This window comes from Bolinopsis microptera, chromosome 2, assembly GCF_026151205.1.
Source record: "Bolinopsis microptera isolate Bmic1 chromosome 2, MBARI_Bmic_1.0, whole genome shotgun sequence".
Taxonomy (NCBI): domain Eukaryota; kingdom Metazoa; phylum Ctenophora; class Tentaculata; order Lobata; family Bolinopsidae; genus Bolinopsis; species Bolinopsis microptera.
This window is the reverse complement of record NC_087073.1, coordinates 5,001,467-5,022,029: the sequence shown is the minus strand read 5'-3', so window position 1 is coordinate 5,022,029 and position 20,563 is coordinate 5,001,467. Positions and strand designations below refer to the sequence as shown.

The 20,563-nt window shown below is 41.1% G+C and overlaps 2 protein-coding genes across 2 annotated transcripts; both read right to left on the bottom strand.

The window, feature by feature from the left end:
* Positions 1 to 13,998: 13,998 nt before the first annotated feature.
* Positions 13,999 to 16,644, bottom strand: LOC134826716 (mucin-2-like). The gene is made up of 3 exons (XM_063839206.1): positions 16,634 to 16,644; positions 15,817 to 16,163; positions 13,999 to 15,695 (listed from the first exon to the last, which is right to left on the bottom strand). The coding sequence occupies exons 1-3, from the start codon at positions 16,642 to 16,644 to the stop codon at positions 13,999 to 14,001; spliced, it is 2,055 nt and encodes a 684-aa protein (XP_063695276.1).
* Positions 16,645 to 16,704: 60 nt separating this feature from the next.
* LOC134811072 (uncharacterized) lies at positions 16,705 to 18,371 on the bottom strand. The gene is made up of 4 exons (XM_063817785.1): positions 18,096 to 18,371; positions 17,675 to 17,907; positions 17,403 to 17,482; positions 16,705 to 17,236 (listed from the first exon to the last, which is right to left on the bottom strand). Exons 1-4 carry the CDS (start codon positions 18,179 to 18,181, stop codon positions 16,970 to 16,972), a joined length of 666 nt encoding a protein of 221 aa, XP_063673855.1. The 5' UTR covers positions 18,182 to 18,371; the 3' UTR covers positions 16,705 to 16,969.
* Positions 18,372 to 20,563: the final 2,192 nt, after the last annotated feature.

Genomic DNA, 20,563 nt, shown 5'->3' with positions numbered 1-20,563 from the left:
TCAAAATTGGGCTCCTTGATGGCTGAAACTCTTAGAGTAATAGAGTTTCCTTTTTCTGAATAAATGTGATTTTTATCAGACTTTGCCACTTGGTAGTTGCTACGGTAATATTGAGGCAGACTGGTGAATTTAGTAATTATTGACTGTTTCTTAATGTCAGATCGAAGTTTAAAGTTTTTGGTGATGATGAGAGTAAATATGGGTGGCTCTAAGTCTAACAAGCAATACCGCCTCGCTAACCTGCTTTACTTTTTTCCTTGAAAGTACATTATAAAAGTATAAATAAAATGTGGCCAACTCTACACGAGCCAGTGGTACACACTACACATATTTTGTTAAAGGTGCCAGTCAGCACCACTGAATCACTCGTCTGACCCATTATTTTTTCTCTGAACATTCACTACACCTCTCTTCAACCCGTACTCACATCACAGTTTGGGGTACTCATCTTTCTCTTGCCAGACGTCGCGACCTACGGAATATTCAACAAGTTGTGAACATTTCGTTCTGAGATTAGTCTCGAAGGAAATCTGATTGTGAGATGATTTCAAGAATAAACTCAACCACCATTGATAGGTACAAGTGCTGTTTTAAAATCTTATTCGGTTTCGTGTGCCAAGTAACCAAGTTTAGTTTTCCTTAAAGTTAGTTGGCGGTAGAGAAGAGAAGAGCGTCCCGCTAGAATTAAAAAGATGGGGAAATTTTGGGAAGCAGAATTGAAGGAGGAGAATCAAGGTGTTGAGAAAGTGTATGTGTGTGAACTGGAAAAATAGGATTAAAAGGTGACGAAGAAAAAGGAGAGGAGACCTGTTGTCAGAAGAGAGATACGTAAGAAGGAGGAGGACGCGGGGGGGGGGGGGGGGGGGGACGTACGGCTAAAAATCAGTCCGGTGGTCAGGTAGTGGGGGCAGGTCGGGAACTGTGGGAGTTGGCTCCTGTCAGGTGGCCCCAGATCCCACGATACGGCTCCAGAACAAGTGCTCTCAAACAATTACTGGGCACGTTTCCATGGTAATGATTACTGATCTATTGTTTGTCAGGGCTGGATACTCTGTAGCACTTCCTCCTCTCACCTGGTTGACTGTTCACTCACTCAGAATGTGTATTCATGGATTCTAGCCCTGTGGGAGAGTTCTACTCCTAATGGTTCTGACAGCTCCCTCAGGGGCGACTGAGGTGCTAGCCGAGTGGGGAGGATGCTCACTAATTGCCTGATGCCTACTCAGCTCTCACTCACTCTGTTTCAAACTCCTCCTCCTCCCGCTCTCTCTCACTCACCAGCTCTCCCTCTAAACGTTTAGCATGAATAGAAATTTGGGTAGTGACCTAACTTCAATTTCATCAATTACGAGTTGCTGGGAGTAATGATGCAGGGCAGGCTGCTCTCCATGATGCCCTAAAGTTATTGTGCTGGGTATTCCGGGGATCGGCCCCGCCACAAATGAGATTTAGCTACCGGCTACCTACTTGAGAAAAGGACATTTTAATTCATCATACTAATTTAACCATGTTTACTTGGGAGAGTTGTATCAGCCGTGGCTTTGATTTTACCGAAACCGTTCATCCAATCAAGGATATGTGCTGTGAAAGGGGGACACGTTTGTTATTTTAGCAAAAGAGGCGGCTCGGCTGTGAGATCGGGACAAGTGGTTGATTAGTTGGGTTTAGAGCAGTCAGCAAAAGGTCCGCCCGCCAGCGGGAGATCGGACTCATGAGACTTACCGAACACCAGGTAGCCCAGATACAAACAACTAATTTTAATGTCATGAAATTTGATTTCCAATGGGCCTGGGGGCAGGTCCTGTGCACTTGTAATGGAATCAGGACTGCAGTGCTGAGTGCAGCTCCATTCCCTCTCCCTCAGGCTTGGCAGCCCCCATACCTGCTCATTTCTAGAGTAGTTGACTTTAGAGGGCTCCTAGTCTCAATATCATAATAATTCTAGTGCTGCTAATTTAACAACACCTCAGGGGCCTAAATACGTTCATTCTTTACTGTGAGATTCAATTAAATCACAATTACTCTGACCATCCCAAGACCCCGAGGTTTTGTTCCTGCTCTCTGTGCTAAATTTGAAGTAATTATAATATACCGCTCAAAAGATTTGTCACGTTTATTATCATATTTCTGACTACCACACCTCGCACTGTGTTAACAGTTTTAGCCTATGGGTGTCCAGAGACAGTTCATGGAAAGCACCAAATTATGTGTTATTTTCATAACCAACCGCCGTTTCCACAAATTCAATTATTTAACAATCATCAGGGTTATGGTCAGTGGTCAGTTGGTCACCATTATGTTGGTTGTTGTTGATATCCAGATAGTAATAAAATTAAAAATCTAGGAATGTAAATGTTTGTTAGAAAACTAGATTCAGTAGAACAGAATTGCGAAGATATGCATTGAATAATAAACTAGTCTGCGAACTTTATGGTATTATTCAGGTAAAAAGTCTATTTTTCACAGAATGTTCCAGCTTAACTGAAAATGGTAAGAAACTTTTTAAGTAAAGAATGAAATATTTTGTATTAACTTTTTTACACAGAATTCATACTTTATATACAGTATGTAGAAAAGAGCGACCTAAGATATTGTTTAAAAGTCAGGTATTTTTTTGCCCCCCCCCCCCCGGCCAGTCAGTTTTTTGGTACCCACCCAATAATTTTTTCCAGCTTCGACCGAACGCTAAGTTGGGCGTGATATTACATAGTAAAAAGTCAGTCAAATTGAACCGTTTCTCGTACAAAGAGGCCTGAAATTCTAGAACATAGACCCCCCCCGCATAACAGATCAGCGGGTAGGGGCCCTTTGTTACACCTCTGTGTAGCCTACTCATAGAATGGTTTCAGCTTAAATATTACCGAGATTTTTCTTCGTCGTACCATTTGGACTAAGAAGGCTACAATTCTGCATGGTTCACAGATACTGAGATATCAAAAGTAGTAACACTCTCCTGAGCATACAGGGCTGACATTGTTTACATATTTTAGACTGTTAATATTGGAATATTTATCGTCGTACTAATTTACATTTTATGACAGCAATTAGATTTAAAAGATCAAGTAATACTTATGTCATAATTTGACCAAAACCCATAATCATGGGTAGAGTGTACCGCTGCCAGTGTCTCTCTTTTCCAAACAAAAGGAAATGATATTAATTTGAGGAACAGTCCGCTAATGCAAATTGATACCGAGAATGAAATCGGTCGCTCGCTTTTTCAAATCAATAAGCTTTATTACAATTCGTAAGCCGTGATCGAATGGAAAAAGCGAGCGACCGATTTCATTCTCGGTATCAATTTGCATTAGCGGACTGTTCCTCAAATTAATATCATTTCCTTTTGTTTGGAAAAGAGAGACACTGGCAGCGGTACACTCTACCCATGATTATGGGTTTTGGTCAAATATCATCTCTTTTTGATTATAATGTCAGGATAATTTACACAGCTAGTCGAAACTTCATTAACAAGGAGGTAATTTCGACGATTTCGAAATTCTGCCTTTGAAAACGTTTCCTTGTGTTTAGTTAGGTATTTCTGTCGATAACCGACTGAATATGGCACTTTTTACTCATTCAAGTTGGCATTAAATTCATATATAATGCCATTTAAATATCGTGGAAAGCAGAATATATTCGAAATCACGAATGAGCAAATTTCTCACCTTTCGCACGTGCAAACTTTGAGCGGACGTCGCGTGCGCATACAATATTGAATCACCGTAAATTTTTGCATAGTGGTATTTAATATATAGTTTGATAAGCATGCAAAGTTTCAGAAGATTTCAAAAAGAACTTGGATCACAGCGGGACTCCAAAGTTGATAAAAATCGTGAAAATCAAAATTTTTAGCGATTTTAGCGATTTTAAATGAATTTGGGCGTGTCCCCACGTGTGCAACTTTTCGATTTTTAACTTTAAAACTAGCCTATAACACAATTTACACCTTTAAGAAGCAAAATTGAGCTCCACAACCCAAGGGATGGCCCAACACCAGAGAATACTAATTCACAACTTTTGTGTTTTTATAAAATTATTCTTCAAAAAAGCACTAACTTCAATAGCAAATATCTTTATGAAGGAGCAAGGTAGGAAACTATTCCGGTAGATTTTCGGAATGCTTGAACAATTATCTAAGATGAAAATGTCCTCAGATTTTGAGTAAAATTACTCCTTAATAGTGTAAAATCGATTAAAAAAGTTGTTACTTTGTCAAAAGTCAAGTTTTAAAAACACTTAACTTGATGACGTCATCAAGTGATGATGATGACGTTAAATTATTTTTCAATACAATGTAAACTAAAGCTTAAACAATTATCTTTAAAACCTGTGGTTCGAAATGACTGTATCGTTTATACTTTTGAATCTACGGACACTTAAATGTAGGCTACAATTGACTGCAAAAAGCGTCTATACATACATATATATCTTCACGACAATCTGTTGTAAAACAGGGGTTCCAGAAAACCCACTTCCCGATACTCCTGAAACATGACATTTTTTTTACAGTCGATTTGGACAAGGTCTAGACGCCCTGCAAAGTTTCAGATCTCTAACTCAATTTTAACATGGTTTTTAAGGCACCTGAATATGGCGATTTTGGGTTTTTTACCTAATTTCGTATAACATGCTGGCGCGTATTTTGCGCAAATTTCTTAAAAACCTCCATACAACTATTTCTTATTCCTGTCATCTTCAACATTGAATTAGAATGTTTTGAACTTAAATGTACCTGCTGAACTACTTTCGATGAGTCTTAATGCCTGGAAAACAATAAAGGGGATATAATCGTATAGGGGGTAAATAGTGTTGTGAATATAAGGGCGACGGTAATGCTTGCCAGCATTGTGATCTATTGAAAGCAAAACTAAAATACATAATTTGATAATCATCAATATAGTGATATCTAATTTATACCAATACATACAACCGAATATATGCTATGAAACAGTTATTTGTAAGTAAACGACACCAACCAAATCCCCATATTTTTCTGTCATCAATCAAAGTGACAAAATCTTATCATATTTACCCTGTTTCAAAGCTTGAGTATCACACCCAAAGAAACAATATTTCATTTTCCTAACTTCATCTTCATCTAAAAGCTTTATATTGTCATCCTCAAACGGGACCATATTACAATACACCTTCAGAGCCCTTGAAATCTTAGCAGCAGTATAAACCAACAATATAATAGCAATAACAATCCATATCTGTTTGACCAACTCCGGACAGCAGACCATCTCTCCGCGGGAATTGTTGCAGCAGTGACTGCTGGAGGGACAGCAGACGTGCGGGGCGTCGAGCTCGAGAGAGTGCTGGCTGCAGCAGTAGGAGTCTTTATTACAGCACTTACCACGGCAGCACTTCGTGTCATCGTTGCAGCAGTACGCTTTCACATCCATCTTATGATCTTCACCTACCGCACTGGGGACGGGAGGGGGTGAGGAAATGAGTCAGAAGCGCGCGCAGTAGAGTGTTTTTAAGTGATCAGTCTTATAATCAAGTTTTGATATTTTGAGTGATGAAAGATTGTAGAATGTAGAGTGGTAATTACATGTTGAAATTTTAAGGGACAAGCGATGAAGAGAGGGCCACCAGTTTATACGGTAATGTCGGAACTTGAGACTAAAGTCAAAGTGATTTTCTGAAATCTTACGGTCGAGTTCTTGTACCTTCCATTATGTGGTTTAGCGCCGGTAACCCAGTGAGCACAGCAGATCCTGTTAACTCCCGGGCACATGTTGACACGATCAATCCCTCGTCTCTTGAGCTCCACGAAGTTCTGGCAGTACTCAAGTTTGTGAGGAGTGTAGTCTGTCAGGGCAGCTGGCAGGAGCACTGTGAACAGTAGCAGAGTGGTACTTGTATGTCTCGTTGCGCCCTGCATTGCTAGAAAGAAGGGTGAAGTTATCGCTATAATTGGCAAAAACAGCGGAAATTTTCATTTTTCGGCATGGATAATGGCGAAAGATGGGGGAATTTTTTGCGATATTTTCCTTTGGTTTCTGCACTGTGAGAAGTAGGTAACTGAATTATAATGGTTGGTACAGTTAATTTAACGTTCACACTCGATCGCGATCCTAATAGATTTGACAGACATTTCAACTTACCTTTTAGTTTTAATCTTGCCTATGTAGAGTGTAGACTTTAGAGCTTTAGGATCGTCGATATTTGACATTATCTTTTTATAGAAATCTTTTTAATTCTTGGCCACAGACAACATATTGTTGTAACTTTTTCGCCGTTTTCTGCTTCTCAAAATGGTAATAATGTTAAATTTTTGACATGACCCGAGGATTATATGTTATAGTTATACATTACAACCAAAGCCGCAATTTACGCAGAATTTCGGATGGCAACAAGACTTAAAAACGCGTCCATAAGCAATATATTTATGTTTGTAGGTTTACAACCTATAATACCACTACCAGGACGCGCGCCGAGTTGGACTCGTCGACGGTCCTGATATAATTGGAACAAATATTTTACGAGTATCACCCGTTAAATTTATGTTAGAAGTCAAGTACAATCTTTAATTGCTCCGAAACATAAACTGAGCACAAGCCAGGTTAAATTCAATGGTACAAATTAAGTAGCTCGATTAAATGTTTAGCTTCTTTTTTACAAGACGATAGAAAATCCTCACTATAAGAGTAATAAATACTGAAACAACGAACAAAAATCATTATTGACATGGACATAGATAAACTGACTTAAATAAAATAATGTTACAATGTAACTATGAAAAATTTGAAATTGCTGGCGCGTGATTTCACCGTATTATCAATATCATTAAACTACATATTAATTATTATAGCAATTGGCTCATATCATTTCGCTAGCCCACAGAGTGTCACGTGACGGTTTTGTAGCCGAAAAAAAACAGTTTTACATAAACCCTAACCGGAACCCCAACCCCGAAGCTAACTATAACCTTAACCACAACCCTAGCCCTAAACAATCGAATTTGCGTTTTACTAGCCTGTCACGAGACCAAACCAGTTTTTTGCCTATTATAACTCCTCAGGAAGGCATTTTTACCCTACGTCATTGGGGTGATTCAGAATCAGCGTCCAAAAATACATCGATAACAATTGATGCAAATAAATGGCCACATAGGATATGACCTAACATTTTCCACCAGGCAAATTATGTACCTGTATAATGTATATGACATCGTATAAGTGTTTTATTAACGGAAGATACAATCAGTAAACATATCTCGTCCATTTAATATTTTAAACTATTTTCTAATATTTGCGTGCGTGTGTATTTTGAACAGTTCCCTAATTTATGGATTTCCGGTCACAATTTCTGTCGACTATTAAAAAAATTAAAAAAAGCTAACATATATATATATATAAGTTTACGTTCTCATTGCTGCTTAGTGGCCATCTTTTCAAAGATCAGCGGTCAATTTAACCAAACAGGCAAACATTTGAACAGGCTATTTCGTCAATAATTTTAATACATCATTTAGTTTTTAATTCCATGCTGTGGACTTAACCAAGATTTAACTTCTGCAGAAGAAAAGACAGTTCAAAAATCATGTTTCTCACGTTCCTTGTGTCGTTTCCTGTCTTTTTTAATTGCTCTCATTAAGCAATTAGCAATCAGCATGTTTTTTTGGTTTTTTGGCGGTTGATAAGGTGTGTACTCAGGAAAGAGTAAAATCTGCAAGCATACATTATCACATACCTAACAAGAATCAATCTAACCAGTGCAGTATGACTATAAGCAAGGGTACTGGAACTTAGTGGAAGCACTGAAACGCACTGACGAGTGCCAAGTTGGAACCTGCAGATTGCAGAAGTACGCTTAGTTGCATGCGTGAGGGAACCGGAAATTGAAAAAACATAATAAATTAATGATCATAATTATATCTTTTCAATTTCCGGTTCCCTCACGCATGCGAATAAAATTTCAACATCATTACGATGTAAGTTTTAATTAATGATTATACTTATAACAGACTGTACAATGTACATAGCTGTAATTGTCGAAGTGGTTACCGATCTCCAGAGTGCGCAGATATCCTTATGATCCTTTAATTATTATTTGGTGATCGGACGTTTTAAGGGTTTTAGTTTTGGATTTTAGCTTATAAAATGGATCAAACTGAAGTTACTTATATTTCATATTTCCACGCCCAACAAATAGAATTAGAAGATTGTATTCAAAATTCGTACTTGAACTGATATTTGAATGGGTTTTTATGAAGAACGAAGGAAGACCCGGAACAGATACAATAAAAGTGAACGTATTTTACCTTTAAGACTAAGAGAATTTGCCTGAATCGTGATTGGAGCAGAATTATTTCATCCATTTGTGTTGAAAAGCGTATGGTCAGCGATACGGTTGATGTAGTGATCAATATAAATATAATATAGTGGTCATCATGATGTTTGCCATGTGGCATGTTTGGTCATAGTGACTGCCATGCAATTCATATAGTGATCAGCATGCGTTTTTTGTAATTGTGAAGGCAGCCAACCAATGTTCATGCGGCGACCTCCATATGGGTTATGTGGTGACCGTCACGCTATCAAATGAAGGGACCAATTTTTTGCAAATAAACACGCAATACGTATAACATAGAGTTTAGCATAGGGGTTTAATTTACTTCAAGGAGCAGGGAAAACTACGAAGTTATTAACTGCATAACTGACATGATGACATGGACGAGTTTTTGATAATTGTTAGATTTAAAATGGTTATCGATGCGTTTCACAGGTTTAGCAGTAACTATATCGACGCCACTATATGCTACCACGGCATTTACTACGCTGCCACCATAACCTCACCCCTAACCTACGTCACGAACATACCGCCAACTTTCCGCCCCTCGGCGGAGCTGAAGGCGCTCACAAATGCTGAAGCAATGGCACCGCCCGTTTAATCGCTACCCGTATTTAGGTCATTAATCTGCTTGTGGTTGTTTATCATTTCCATGGTATTTGAAACGATTTGGTCACATCCGTCCACGTAATTACAGACGTCCAGGTAAATTTATAACAGGCTTTTAGTCTACTTAAAAGTAACGCCGCTCAAAGCACCTCTTTACACCTCAGCTCATGCCATGCCAATTTATTGACGTTTTTTACACAATCGAGTGCAAGTTTAAGTCAATTAAAAGATATGTCAGAGCTAACCATGGAAACTCGGAATCTCACAAAGAAAATATTGTCAATGTGGACCGTCAGTTAAACTTGACTCAGCGTGCTGACCTCCACATGCCCATCCAGATTATTCGCACGCTCATGTGAGTTGAACTTGTGAACTAGCTTAAGTTAAACTTAAAACACCAAGGTTAATTTTGGCTCTGCTGAAAAGTGAAATTAATGATGATGACTATTCCTGGTCATACTTTTCCAATAAAAGTGTTCAGTGTCGTGACATACATTTTTCATACCGTAACATAAACTCATGAACTGTTGTACGGTATGTACAACAGTACGGTACAGTACGGTACAGTACGGTACAGTACGGTACAGTACGGTACAGTACGGTACAGTACGGTACAGTACGGTACAGTACGGTACAGTACGGTACAGTACGGTACAGTACGGTACAGTACGGTACAGTACGGTACAGTACGGTACAGTACGGTACAGTACGGTACAGTACGGTACAGTACGGTACAGTACGGTACAGTACGGTACAGTACGGTACAGTACGGTACAGTACGGTACAGTACGGTACAGTACGGTACATTACGGTACAGTACGGTACAGTACGGTACAGTACGGTACAGTACGGTACAGTACGGTACAGTACAGTACGGTACAGTACGGTACAGTACGGTACAGTACGGTACAGTACGGTACAGTACGGTACAGTACGGTACAGTACGGTACAGTACGGTACAGTACGGTACAGTACGGTACAGTACGGTACAGTACGGTACGGTACAGTACGGTACGGTACGGTACGGTACGGTACGGTACGGTACGGTACGGTACGGTACGGTACGGTACAGTACGGTACAGTACGGTACGGTACAGTACGGTACAGTACGGTACAGTACGGTACAGTACGGTACAGTACGGTACAGTACGGTACAGTACGGTACAGTACGGTACAGTACGGTACGGTACCGTACCGTACTGTACGGTACAGTACGGTACAGTACGGTACAGTACGGTATGTACCCTCTTCTCCGGCCCGGCTATACGAGGTGATAATGGGTCAGGCAGCGTCTGACAAATGAACTGAGTTTATGTTGCAGATAGTTCCCTGTGGTTGACCTCCACCTTAGGCTTAAGTGCACATTTTTGAAAAGGTGCAACTTCAAGCCTCAGGAAAGAAAGGTTTACTTTAAAACTATCAATATCAGTACGTTTCACTGTCATGACTTTACTAAGACAGTGTTTTCATGGTAAAACCAAACTGCATGTTATCAATATCGTGCTTAAACTTAAAGTGCATCAAAAAGTGTTACGATGTCGATAACGGGGATTTCCGTCAAATTTGGACGCAAAGTAACGTATCAACTAGTAACTAAAAAATAAGCAATTGGCGTCGCGATTTAAAAATTTTTCATCGATCATGATTTGACTCTAAAACTGCACAAGCTGGACTGCCTCTAATTCTATGAGTTTACCACATTCAATGCGATCGCTTGCATTAAAGTTTGACTGTCCGGAAAGACCTACTGTAGATGTAAGGCGTAGACCGTTGCACAATGCACATCAAGTCATGTTATCCAGATCCGAGGCATTGGTTGATAGATGGGTCCTGGTAGTGGTGTGCCCAATGATAATAATAATGTGGTGCTTATAAAACCGGACTTGTATTTAGTAGTATTGATTATTTTATCGTTTCTCGTGGTTTAGGGTTTTTTAGGGTAGTACACTTCATATATAGCATGCAAGCGTAAGGCTTACTTCAGTGCACAGTAGAGAGGCAGTCCCCCTTCCCTCCTTGTTTCAGTTCAGGAAGAACTGAGACTAGATATGCTGCTCGATGCCTGACCCCCATATCATATTACTATTAGTATTACTGTACTTGTAGATATCATTGTTTGGTTTTTTAATCTCAATTCTTCCTTTGTGTGGTTGAGGTTCATTGGACACTATACTGGCATAGCTACCATGAACCATCCCTGTGGTAGACCTTAGCCGCGGCCCAGTGCAAGGAAAGGCGTATAAAGTAGGCGCAAAATATCACCCATCGTGTGTAACTGTATAAAGATAAAATTAAACCCCTACGCAGGGCCAGGATGTCCTTCTAGTTCTATATGACTATATTCTATCATCTACTATTAACAGACAGACATGAGTACAAATATTGGCGAAAAATTAAGTAGCTCGCGCCAGTTCAGTCTATTAGTATTATTAACAGCCAAGTTGAACCCTAATTCTAACCCTAAAATTTATGGATGATCATATATGATGAATCACTCCAGCCAGATAACACGCGTGACGTTGCACTTGCATGGCCTGAAACGCGCGGCCCCGACAGAAACATATTTAAGATCAATCGCTGTCAGTGTCGCGTTATACTTATAGGCAGGCACGTGATCGCACGACCACTTCTGATAACCCAAAACCTTTACGGATACCCCTACATTATACCCCAACATCTCACAAACCTCAAAACCCTTATCTATCAGATTTACGTGATCATCACTTTTTATTCATAACTTGTGTTGTCTGGGAAGTGTTGTTACATACCTTATGCATTTGGATCATCTCGAAATTTGAATTTGAAGTTATTTGGCACGTGCTCAAACATTTGTCCAGACCTATCCCATTGATACTATGCATTACTCGTTCTGCTTTTAAGTACTATTTTGATGTTCGACTTAAGTCTGACAAATATAACAAAAGTGTTGTCTTGGCCATGGTTATAAGCATTACTACTGGATTTTTCTCTCTTAGACTTGACAAAAATAAAATTCTTTTCTTTCGGCATCCAAATATAATAACTATCATCATCAATCAAAATTAACACTGAACATTAAATGTAACAGAATTTATAGAATAAACAAAGTTGAAGTATACTGTTAATTTTCCTTAGAAAAATCATAAAATTTGTACTAAAAAAGCTTTAAAGTATCTAAACTCTGAAGATTATACAAACGTAAACCGATATCTAATTTGTTCTACATTTGCCCAGAAAAAAAAACGTCTCATTTAAATAACCGTCTCATTCGATAATCGTCTCATTTAATTCCAACTGATTGTAATCACTAATCATCGTAGCATAAACTCGCACTGAAGCGTAATCGTCGTTCTCCTCACTACTAGAAACTACTCATCTTCACTGCTGATAACAACGGCAACTTATTCTGTTTTCCTGGCCAGTCTGTGAGTGCGCTGTGTAACCGTTCCGTAGTCCGTTGGTCACTGAAAAATCAAACATCAGAATTTGTTGTGCAGCCACAAATAGACAGACAAACAGGCAGCCAAACACTAACAGACGGACAGACAAACAGACAAACAAACAGACAAACAAACTGGAACACTGGACGAATGGCAAACAGGCGGGTAAAGGTACAAGTAGGCGGAAACATAGATAAAGACGCAGACACAGACAGATCTGTATAGGCAGTGAGGCAAGTGGATCATTGGAGGGCAGGCAGATAGTCGAATGGATAGTCAGTCGGACATGCAGGCAGACATGCAGGCTGACGATTGGTAGACCCTTAACCAACAACCAAAGGGTGAGAATTGAGAAATATCTAGACAGACAGACAAACTGGGGGACAGTCCCACTAAGATATCAAGGTACAATCTAAGAACAGAGAACTGTAAAGATGATGTTAGAAGGAACATGTCATAATTGAGAAAGCAAGCGTTTAGGAGTGCACGTGCCAAATCAGGAAGAAGCTGACAGTGCACAATATATACACGTGCAAACAATAGCTGTCATTTTGTGCACGTGCATGATAAGGAAACACATGCCTGATCGTGTCGTCCCATGCTGAGAACATGATATTAAAAACAGTTTCCGAGTGGCATGCCTTCGCAGTTCGCACGACATGGCGTCTACGTGTAAGAGGAAACACAAGACAGGTTCTGATAGGTTCTATCAATTTAAAGGAGGGGTCAACTATGTTATGTGAAGCAAAGAAGGGAGCGTTAAGTGAAACAGAAAGAGCACAAGACAGGGTTTTTGATAAGCAGAAAGCAGATGCGGACAATGTTATTGTAATTTAATAGGTGGAACCCATGCAACCATATCCTGACATGTTTATTTGGTTACGGAAAGCACACGACAGCACATCTATATCGAAAGCTGCAGGAAACGTACGATGGCATGTGTAAAGTGAGTTAGTATTCTGATCTGCTCTCCCTCCCCGCCGGCTGGCTCCGTCACGAGACCCTTACCATGACCTCGTGACCTCCAACCACGTGGACTTACTCCGAAATCAATCTCCATTAGCACTTATTACAAGTCCCGGGGCAACCAATCAGTGTGAGGCTGGCCTTTAGGAGGAGCCAATCACCACAGAGCGGGTCTTTAGGAACGTGCACATTGCCCACGTGGGAGTTGATTGCGGGTCACGTGGTCTCGAAACGATCACGTGACAGTGCACTTCAATCACCGCCACAATGCGGGGCTCCCCCACGTGACGTCTAAATACAAACTGCGTAGTAATTACTCAGTAAAGTGCTCTGCTAAGTTATTAAATGTTGGCTGGTTAGAGAGCCCCTGGGGTCCCTCTGTCCTCGGAGTTTTATTGTTCAAAGCACCAATCACAGGCTTAGCGGGCAAGGTTTATTAAATAGCTCTAATCGGGGATTAGGCGATCGTTAATCAGCTCCCTAATGAGAGTAACAGGTGCTGAGGGGAACGCTTTTCTTTACAAATGAGCAAGGTTTATTCAAGTGCAGCTGTTTGTATTCTCCACGTGGTTCGCACGTTGTGGGTCACGTGGTGGTTTTCTTCTCGGACAAGCGGTCAGATTGGTCCCGTTGGCTGGGGGCTGGGAGAGCACTCTTGTCCGTGATGGCTAATCAGGACCAGTAAACTGACTAACAACTACAATTATGTTGGTGTGGAGTCAGTGAACCAGCTAGACCAGCTAGGGACCTGGTGGTAATTGTGAGAACTCTTCTCAGCACAGACTAGGAGACGTGGGGACTCACTGTCACGTGACATGGGAGAATGAGATAGAGGTATCCTCGTGGTGGGTACTGTGGTTGGTACTGTGGTGGGTACTGTAGTGGGTACTGTAGTGGGTACTATGGTGGGTACTGTGGTGGGTACTGTGGTGGGTACTGTGGTGGGTACTGTGGTGGGTACTGTGGTTGGTACTGTGGTGGGTACTGTGGTGGGTACTGTGGTGGGTACTGTAGTGGGTACTGTGGTGGGTACTGTGGTGGATACTGTGGTGGGTACTGTAGTGGGTACTGTAGTGGGTACTGTAGTTGGTACTGTGGTGGGTACTGTGGTGGGTACTGTAGTTGGTACTGTGGTGGGTACTGTGGTGGGTACTGTGGTGGGTACTGTGGTGGATACTGTGGTGGGTACTGTAGTGGGTACTGTAGTTGGTACTGTGGTTGGTACTGTGGTGGATACTGTGGTGGGTACTGTGGTTGGTACTGTGGTAGATACTGTGGTGGGTACTGTGGTTGGTACTGTGGTGGATACTGTGGTGGGTACTGTAGTGGGTACTGTTGTGGGTACTGTAGTTGGTACTGTGGTGGGCACTGTGGTGGGTACTGTGGTGGGTACTGTGGTGGGTACTGTGGTGGGTACTGTGGTTGGTACTGTGGTGGATACTGTGGTGGGTACTGTAGTGGGTACTGTAGTTGGTACTGTGGTGGGTACTGTGGTGGGTACTGTGGTGGGTACTGTAGTTGGTACTGTGGTGGGTACTGTGGTGGGTACTGTGGTGGGTACTGTGGTGGATACTGTGGTGGGTACTGTAGTGGGTACTGTAGTTGGTACTGTGGTTGGTACTGTGGTGGATACTGTGGTGGGTACTGTGGTTGGTACTGTGGTGGATACTGTGGTGGGTACTGTGGTGGGTACTGTGGTGGGTACTGTAGTGGGTACTGTGGTGGGTACTGTGGTGGGTACTGTGGTGGGCACTGTGGTGGGTACTGTGGTTGGTACTGTGGTGGATACTGTAGTTGGTACTGTGGTGGGCACTGTGGTGGGTACTGTGGTGGGTACTGTGGTGGGTACTGTGGTGGGTACTGTGGTGGGTACTGTGGTGGGTACTGTGGTTGGTACTGTGGTGGATACTGTGGTGGGTACTGTGGTGGGTACTGTTGTGGTTACTGTAGTTGGTACTGTGGTGGGTACTGTTGTGGTTACTGTAGTTGGTACTGTGGTGGGTACTGTGGTGGGTACTGTGGTTGGTACTGTGGTTGGTACTGTGGTGGGTACTGTTGTGGGTACTGTAGTGGGTACTGTGGTTGGTACTGTAGTGGGTACTGTAGTGGGTACTGTAGTTGGTACTGTGGTTGGTACTGTGGTGGATACTGTGGTGGGTACTGTGGTTGGTACTGTGGTGGATACTGTGGTGGGTACTGTGGTTGGTACTGTGGTGGATACTGTGGTGGGTACTGTAGTGGGTACTGTTGTGGGTACTGTAGTTGGTACTGTGGTGGGTACTGTAGTTGGTACTGTGGTGGGTACTGTGGTGGGTACTGTTGTGGGTACTGTAGTTGGTACTGTGGTGGGTACTGTGGTGGGTACTGTTGTGGGTACTGTAGTTGGTTCTGTGGTGGGCACTGTGGTGGGTACTGTGGTGGGTACTGTGGTGGGTACTGTGGTGGGTACTGTGGTGGGTACTGTGGTTGGTACTGTGGTGGATACTGTGGTTGGTACTGTGGTGGGTACTGTAGTTGGTACTGTAGTGGGTACTGTAGTGGGTACTGTAGTTGGTACTGTGGTGGATACTGTGGTGGGCACTGTGGTGGGTACTGTAGTTGGTACTGTGGTGGGTACTGTGGTGGTTACTGTAGTTGGTACTGTGGTGGGTACTGTAGTTGGTACTGTAGTGGGTACTGTAGTGGGTACTGTAGTTGGTACTGTGGTGGGTACTGTGGTGGGTACTGTGGTGGATACTGTAGTTGGTACTGTGGTGGGTACTGTGGTGGGTACTGTGGTGGATACTGTGGTGGGTACTGTAGTGGGTACTGTAGTTGGTACTGTGGTTGGTACTGTGGTGGATACTGTGGTGGGTACTGTGGTTGGTACTGTGGTGGATACTGTGGTTGGTACTGTGGTGGATACTGTGGTTGGTACTGTGGTGGATACTGTGGTGGGTACTGTAGTGGGTACTGTAGTTGGTACTGTGGTTGGTACTGTGGTGGATACTGTGGTGGATACTGTGGTGGGTACTGTAGTGGGTACTGTAGTTGGTACTGTGGTTGGTACTGTGGTGGATACTGTGGTTGGTACTGTGGTGGATACTGTGGTGGGTACTGTAGTGGGTACTGTTGTGGGTACTGTGGTGGGTACTGTGGTGGGTACTGTTGTGGGTACTGTGGTGGATACTGTGGTGGGTACTGTAGTGGGTACTGTTGTGGGTACTGTAGTTGGTACTGTGGTGGGTACTGTGGTTGGTACTGTGGTTGGTACTGTGGTGTTAAAATGTTTGATTGATCATTGAGTAGAGCTAACCAGAATTTTCTGGCACAAATATTGATTTAATATTGCTCCGTACACAGTTAACATATATGGTTCACTTATTATTCAAACCTTCATCGATTAAGATAAGAAATAAAACTCGGAAAGTTTCTAAGTTGTTCCTACAGGTAACAAACAAAATGTAATATCCATGATGCATGATTTTATAAACAATTTTAATCATTCGATTTTTGAAAATTCATAATCTGATCAACCGTGTGCCAAATCAAGTTTCAAAATCCCGAAACCGCAGGCTTTAAAACGAAATTTAACGTTCGGTTTGATTAATAAACAGATCTTAAAGAAGTCGGAAAATCGTAAACGTCCCATTAAATATTAATAGACATTATGTTCATCTGTGAAAATGTTTCTATCAATAAAATCCATTCATGACTCCAATCACGAAGTCGTCATCATCAGCGTAACACATCATGTCACCCCCGCCGAAGGGTCTCACAAAACCACCAACTGCCCTCTTTCCCGGGTATCCTGCTTCCCATTTGTCGATCCTGTAGTGTATGGTGAAGTACTTGTCTACGTAAGCCTCTTTCGTAGGGAACTGGATAGCTCCGAAAAGCTCTGGGCAGCTTGATGATGCGTGGCTTTCGATATTCCAAGTGACTGCGAAGGACCTACCACCCTGAAATATAATTTCATTTTAACTTTTTAAGAGACGATTGTATTTGTACATGTAATGAATCGAAGTTCTGTCAACAAATAATTAGGTGATAAAAATGTGTAAAAATTGAGATGAAAAGAACGGTTAATTACAGGACCATTGGACCAATTTGAGACCCAATACTTACTCCGATGTTGAGATGAAAGACGCTTTTAGTAAAACGTTGGCTTCCACATCCAGGGACATCTATGTAGAAATCTTCAGCACCTTAGAGGGGCCGAGAGTTTCATGTCAGTCATTATATTTATTATCAAATCTTCGTTTATTTTGGAAGATGGAATGCAGGAGCAAGGTCTATGAATAAATGTAATTGAAAAAATAGATAGATATTTAATAAATGAAAAAACCCGCTACTTCAAGTAGCATGTTTTCAATTTTGCAGATATTTTAACGTATTACCTCGAAGTGCACTGACGTGAAGTCCACCGGGTGAAACCTGGAAGAGGTTTGTTATTCCAATGTATACTAAATCAGCCGTGAAGAACTGGAGGTTCCCCTGTAAGAACATGCCCGTATACTGGGGTGTGCTCCCCCAGGCAATGTTCATGGTCGGTTGGAAGTTCTCCCCCATGCGGTACGCCAGATCGGAACGGTGCCAGTAAATACCATCTTTGCTGGCAGTGTCGGTGAAGCTGAAGATTTTATATTTAGTTTTTTATGTGTTAGCTCACGTAATCTTCAAATTTGGCACACCAAAATAAACTTGGTACTCAAAATAAAATTAACACTGTTGATAGTGGAAAATTTTGTTTAATCGCTTTATTGATATTATTTTAAATTTTCGTCGCCCTAAAGAAAAAGAAGCTAGTTTGTACTGGACCTAGGTGTGAACCAGCTGGTTGAAGCTTGAGAGATCCCCAGAAGCAATGTCACCAGAGCTATCAGTCGAATACAACTTATTGCCATGGTTTAGATTATTTTGGGACCTGATCAGAAGGACCGAGCTGAGATAAGATGTGTGGCTACAATAACGTTGGGAATAAAGTACAAAATCTTTTAATAATCGAATAGAAATGTTTTTGGTCGTTATAAACAGAAAAAGTACTCAAATTAAAGTAAAAAAGAGTCCTCCTTTTTGAGGTTAATAGAAATAAAGTTGACTGGCTGAGTCTTGTAACGAAACTCGACTCAGTAACAGACTGAATAAATATCAGAGCAACCCTAGTTTTAAAGCACCCGGCTAGTCCGTGAAAACCTGTGTGGTACATCTTCACCGCCCAAAACTTGGTACTTTCTTCGTCGATTAGTGTGTTATCTTAATTACATTGCAGGTGAGAAATTAGGGGGCTAATGGACAATGGCGTGCAAATACAGAAAATATGATTACATTAGTCCCACTATGACATGAACTTAAATTAAACTTCAACTCCTTCAGGGAGAATAGCCTTGGCAAAGGTTCTATTCGCAGTACCTCGTTTGTTGGTTATAAAGAAGCAGTCTCACGAGTGAAGTCCAGAAAATTTGTTTAAAATATAATTGTTTTTCCCTGATGGAAACAGCTGTTATCTTTATTAACTTAACAAATTCTGCGCAGGTAATTAAAATTATAGCACTGCAAAAATATTTTTACCAATATGAATTAATTCCGAAATTTGAAACGGAATTATTTCAAATATTATGCTATACGTATTCAACGATCTCATTTTAGAATTCGAACAATCTTCGGATATTTTTATTACAATAATTAGCCATGAATAAACAGATCTTAAAGAAGTCGGAAAATCGTAAACGTCCCATTAATAGACATTATGTTCATCTGTGAAAATGTTTCTACTCTGTCATGACTCCAATCACGAAGTCGTCATCATCAGCGTAACACATCATGTCACCCCCGCCGAAGGGTCTCACAAAACCACCAACTGCCCTCTTTCCCGGGTATCCTGCTTCCCATTTGTCGATCCTGTAGTGTATGGTGAAGTACTTGTCTACGTAAGCCTCTTTCGTAGGGAACTGGATAGCTCCGAATAGCTCTGGGCAGCTTGATGATGCGTGGCTTTCAAAATTCCAAGTGACTGCGAAGGACCGACTGCCCTTAAATATAATTTCATTTTAGTATCATGGAGACGATTGTATATGAATCGAAGTTTTGTCAACGAACGGCTATGCACAGTGCACACATGATATCTCTCTGCCATGAAACATGGTCAACCTATTTAAAACTTGATATCAAATTCTAAACTAAAACTCGACTGCAGGCTCTCCTGTGTCACCAAATTAAACCAATAAGTAATTTTAGAATTATTTCAGATTATTATATTCCCAAATTTTCTATATAAATATAATAAGTATATTGACGTAGTGGATGGTTGAGACAGTTTAAGCACAGGTCACTCTCAAATCCAAAGTTAAGCAGTGGCCTTCGACACTTGAAACCTCCTCAAGCCTCCACTGATTTAGTTATTATTAAAATTGTTTGGTAGTGGCGTAAAAATAAATAATTGTTTTATTAATAATTAGTGTCAGGCGAATACAACTTATTGCCATGGTTTAGATTATTTTGAAACCTGATCAGAAGGACCGAGGTGAGATAAGACGTGTGGCTACAATACTGCAGGATGTGAAGGGAAAAAACTTTTAATTATAGAATAGAAATGTTTTTTGTCTTGTAACGATTCTCAGTTCAGTAACAGACTTAATCAATATTAAGGCAACCTTTGGCTCAAGGCACCCCGGCTAGTCCGTGAAAACCTGTGTGGTACATCTTCACCGCCCAAAACTTGGTACTTTCTTCGTCGATTAGTGTGTTATCTTAATTACATTGCAGGTGAGAAATTAGGGGGCTAATGGACAATGGGGTGCGAAATGCAGAAAATATGATAGCATTTGTCCGACTGACTATTACAATATTACATGAACTTGAATTAAACTTAAGCCTCTTTAGGGAGAATAGCCTTGGCGAAGGTTCAGTTTCACAGTACCTCGCATGTTGGTTATAAAGGAGCAATGATCTCACGAGTGGAGTCCAGAAAATTCGTTTAATATATAATTTGTTGGCTTAAAGCACCCCAGCTAGTCCGTGTGGTACATCTTGTTTTTTCCTGATTGATCAGTACAAATGATAGCACAGCTGTTATCTTGATTAACTCAACAAATTCAACACAGGTTATCAGAATCATAGCAATATTTTTACCAAGAATAAGATGAATTAATTCCGAAATTTGAAATTATCCAAATATTTTATACGTATTCTCTCCACTATTCTCTTTTTGATCCATCATTCTTTCAAGTTCTGTAATACCACTCCTGTTTACTGGGCGGCGCTCAGCTTGTCATTCCGCCGCATCTTCA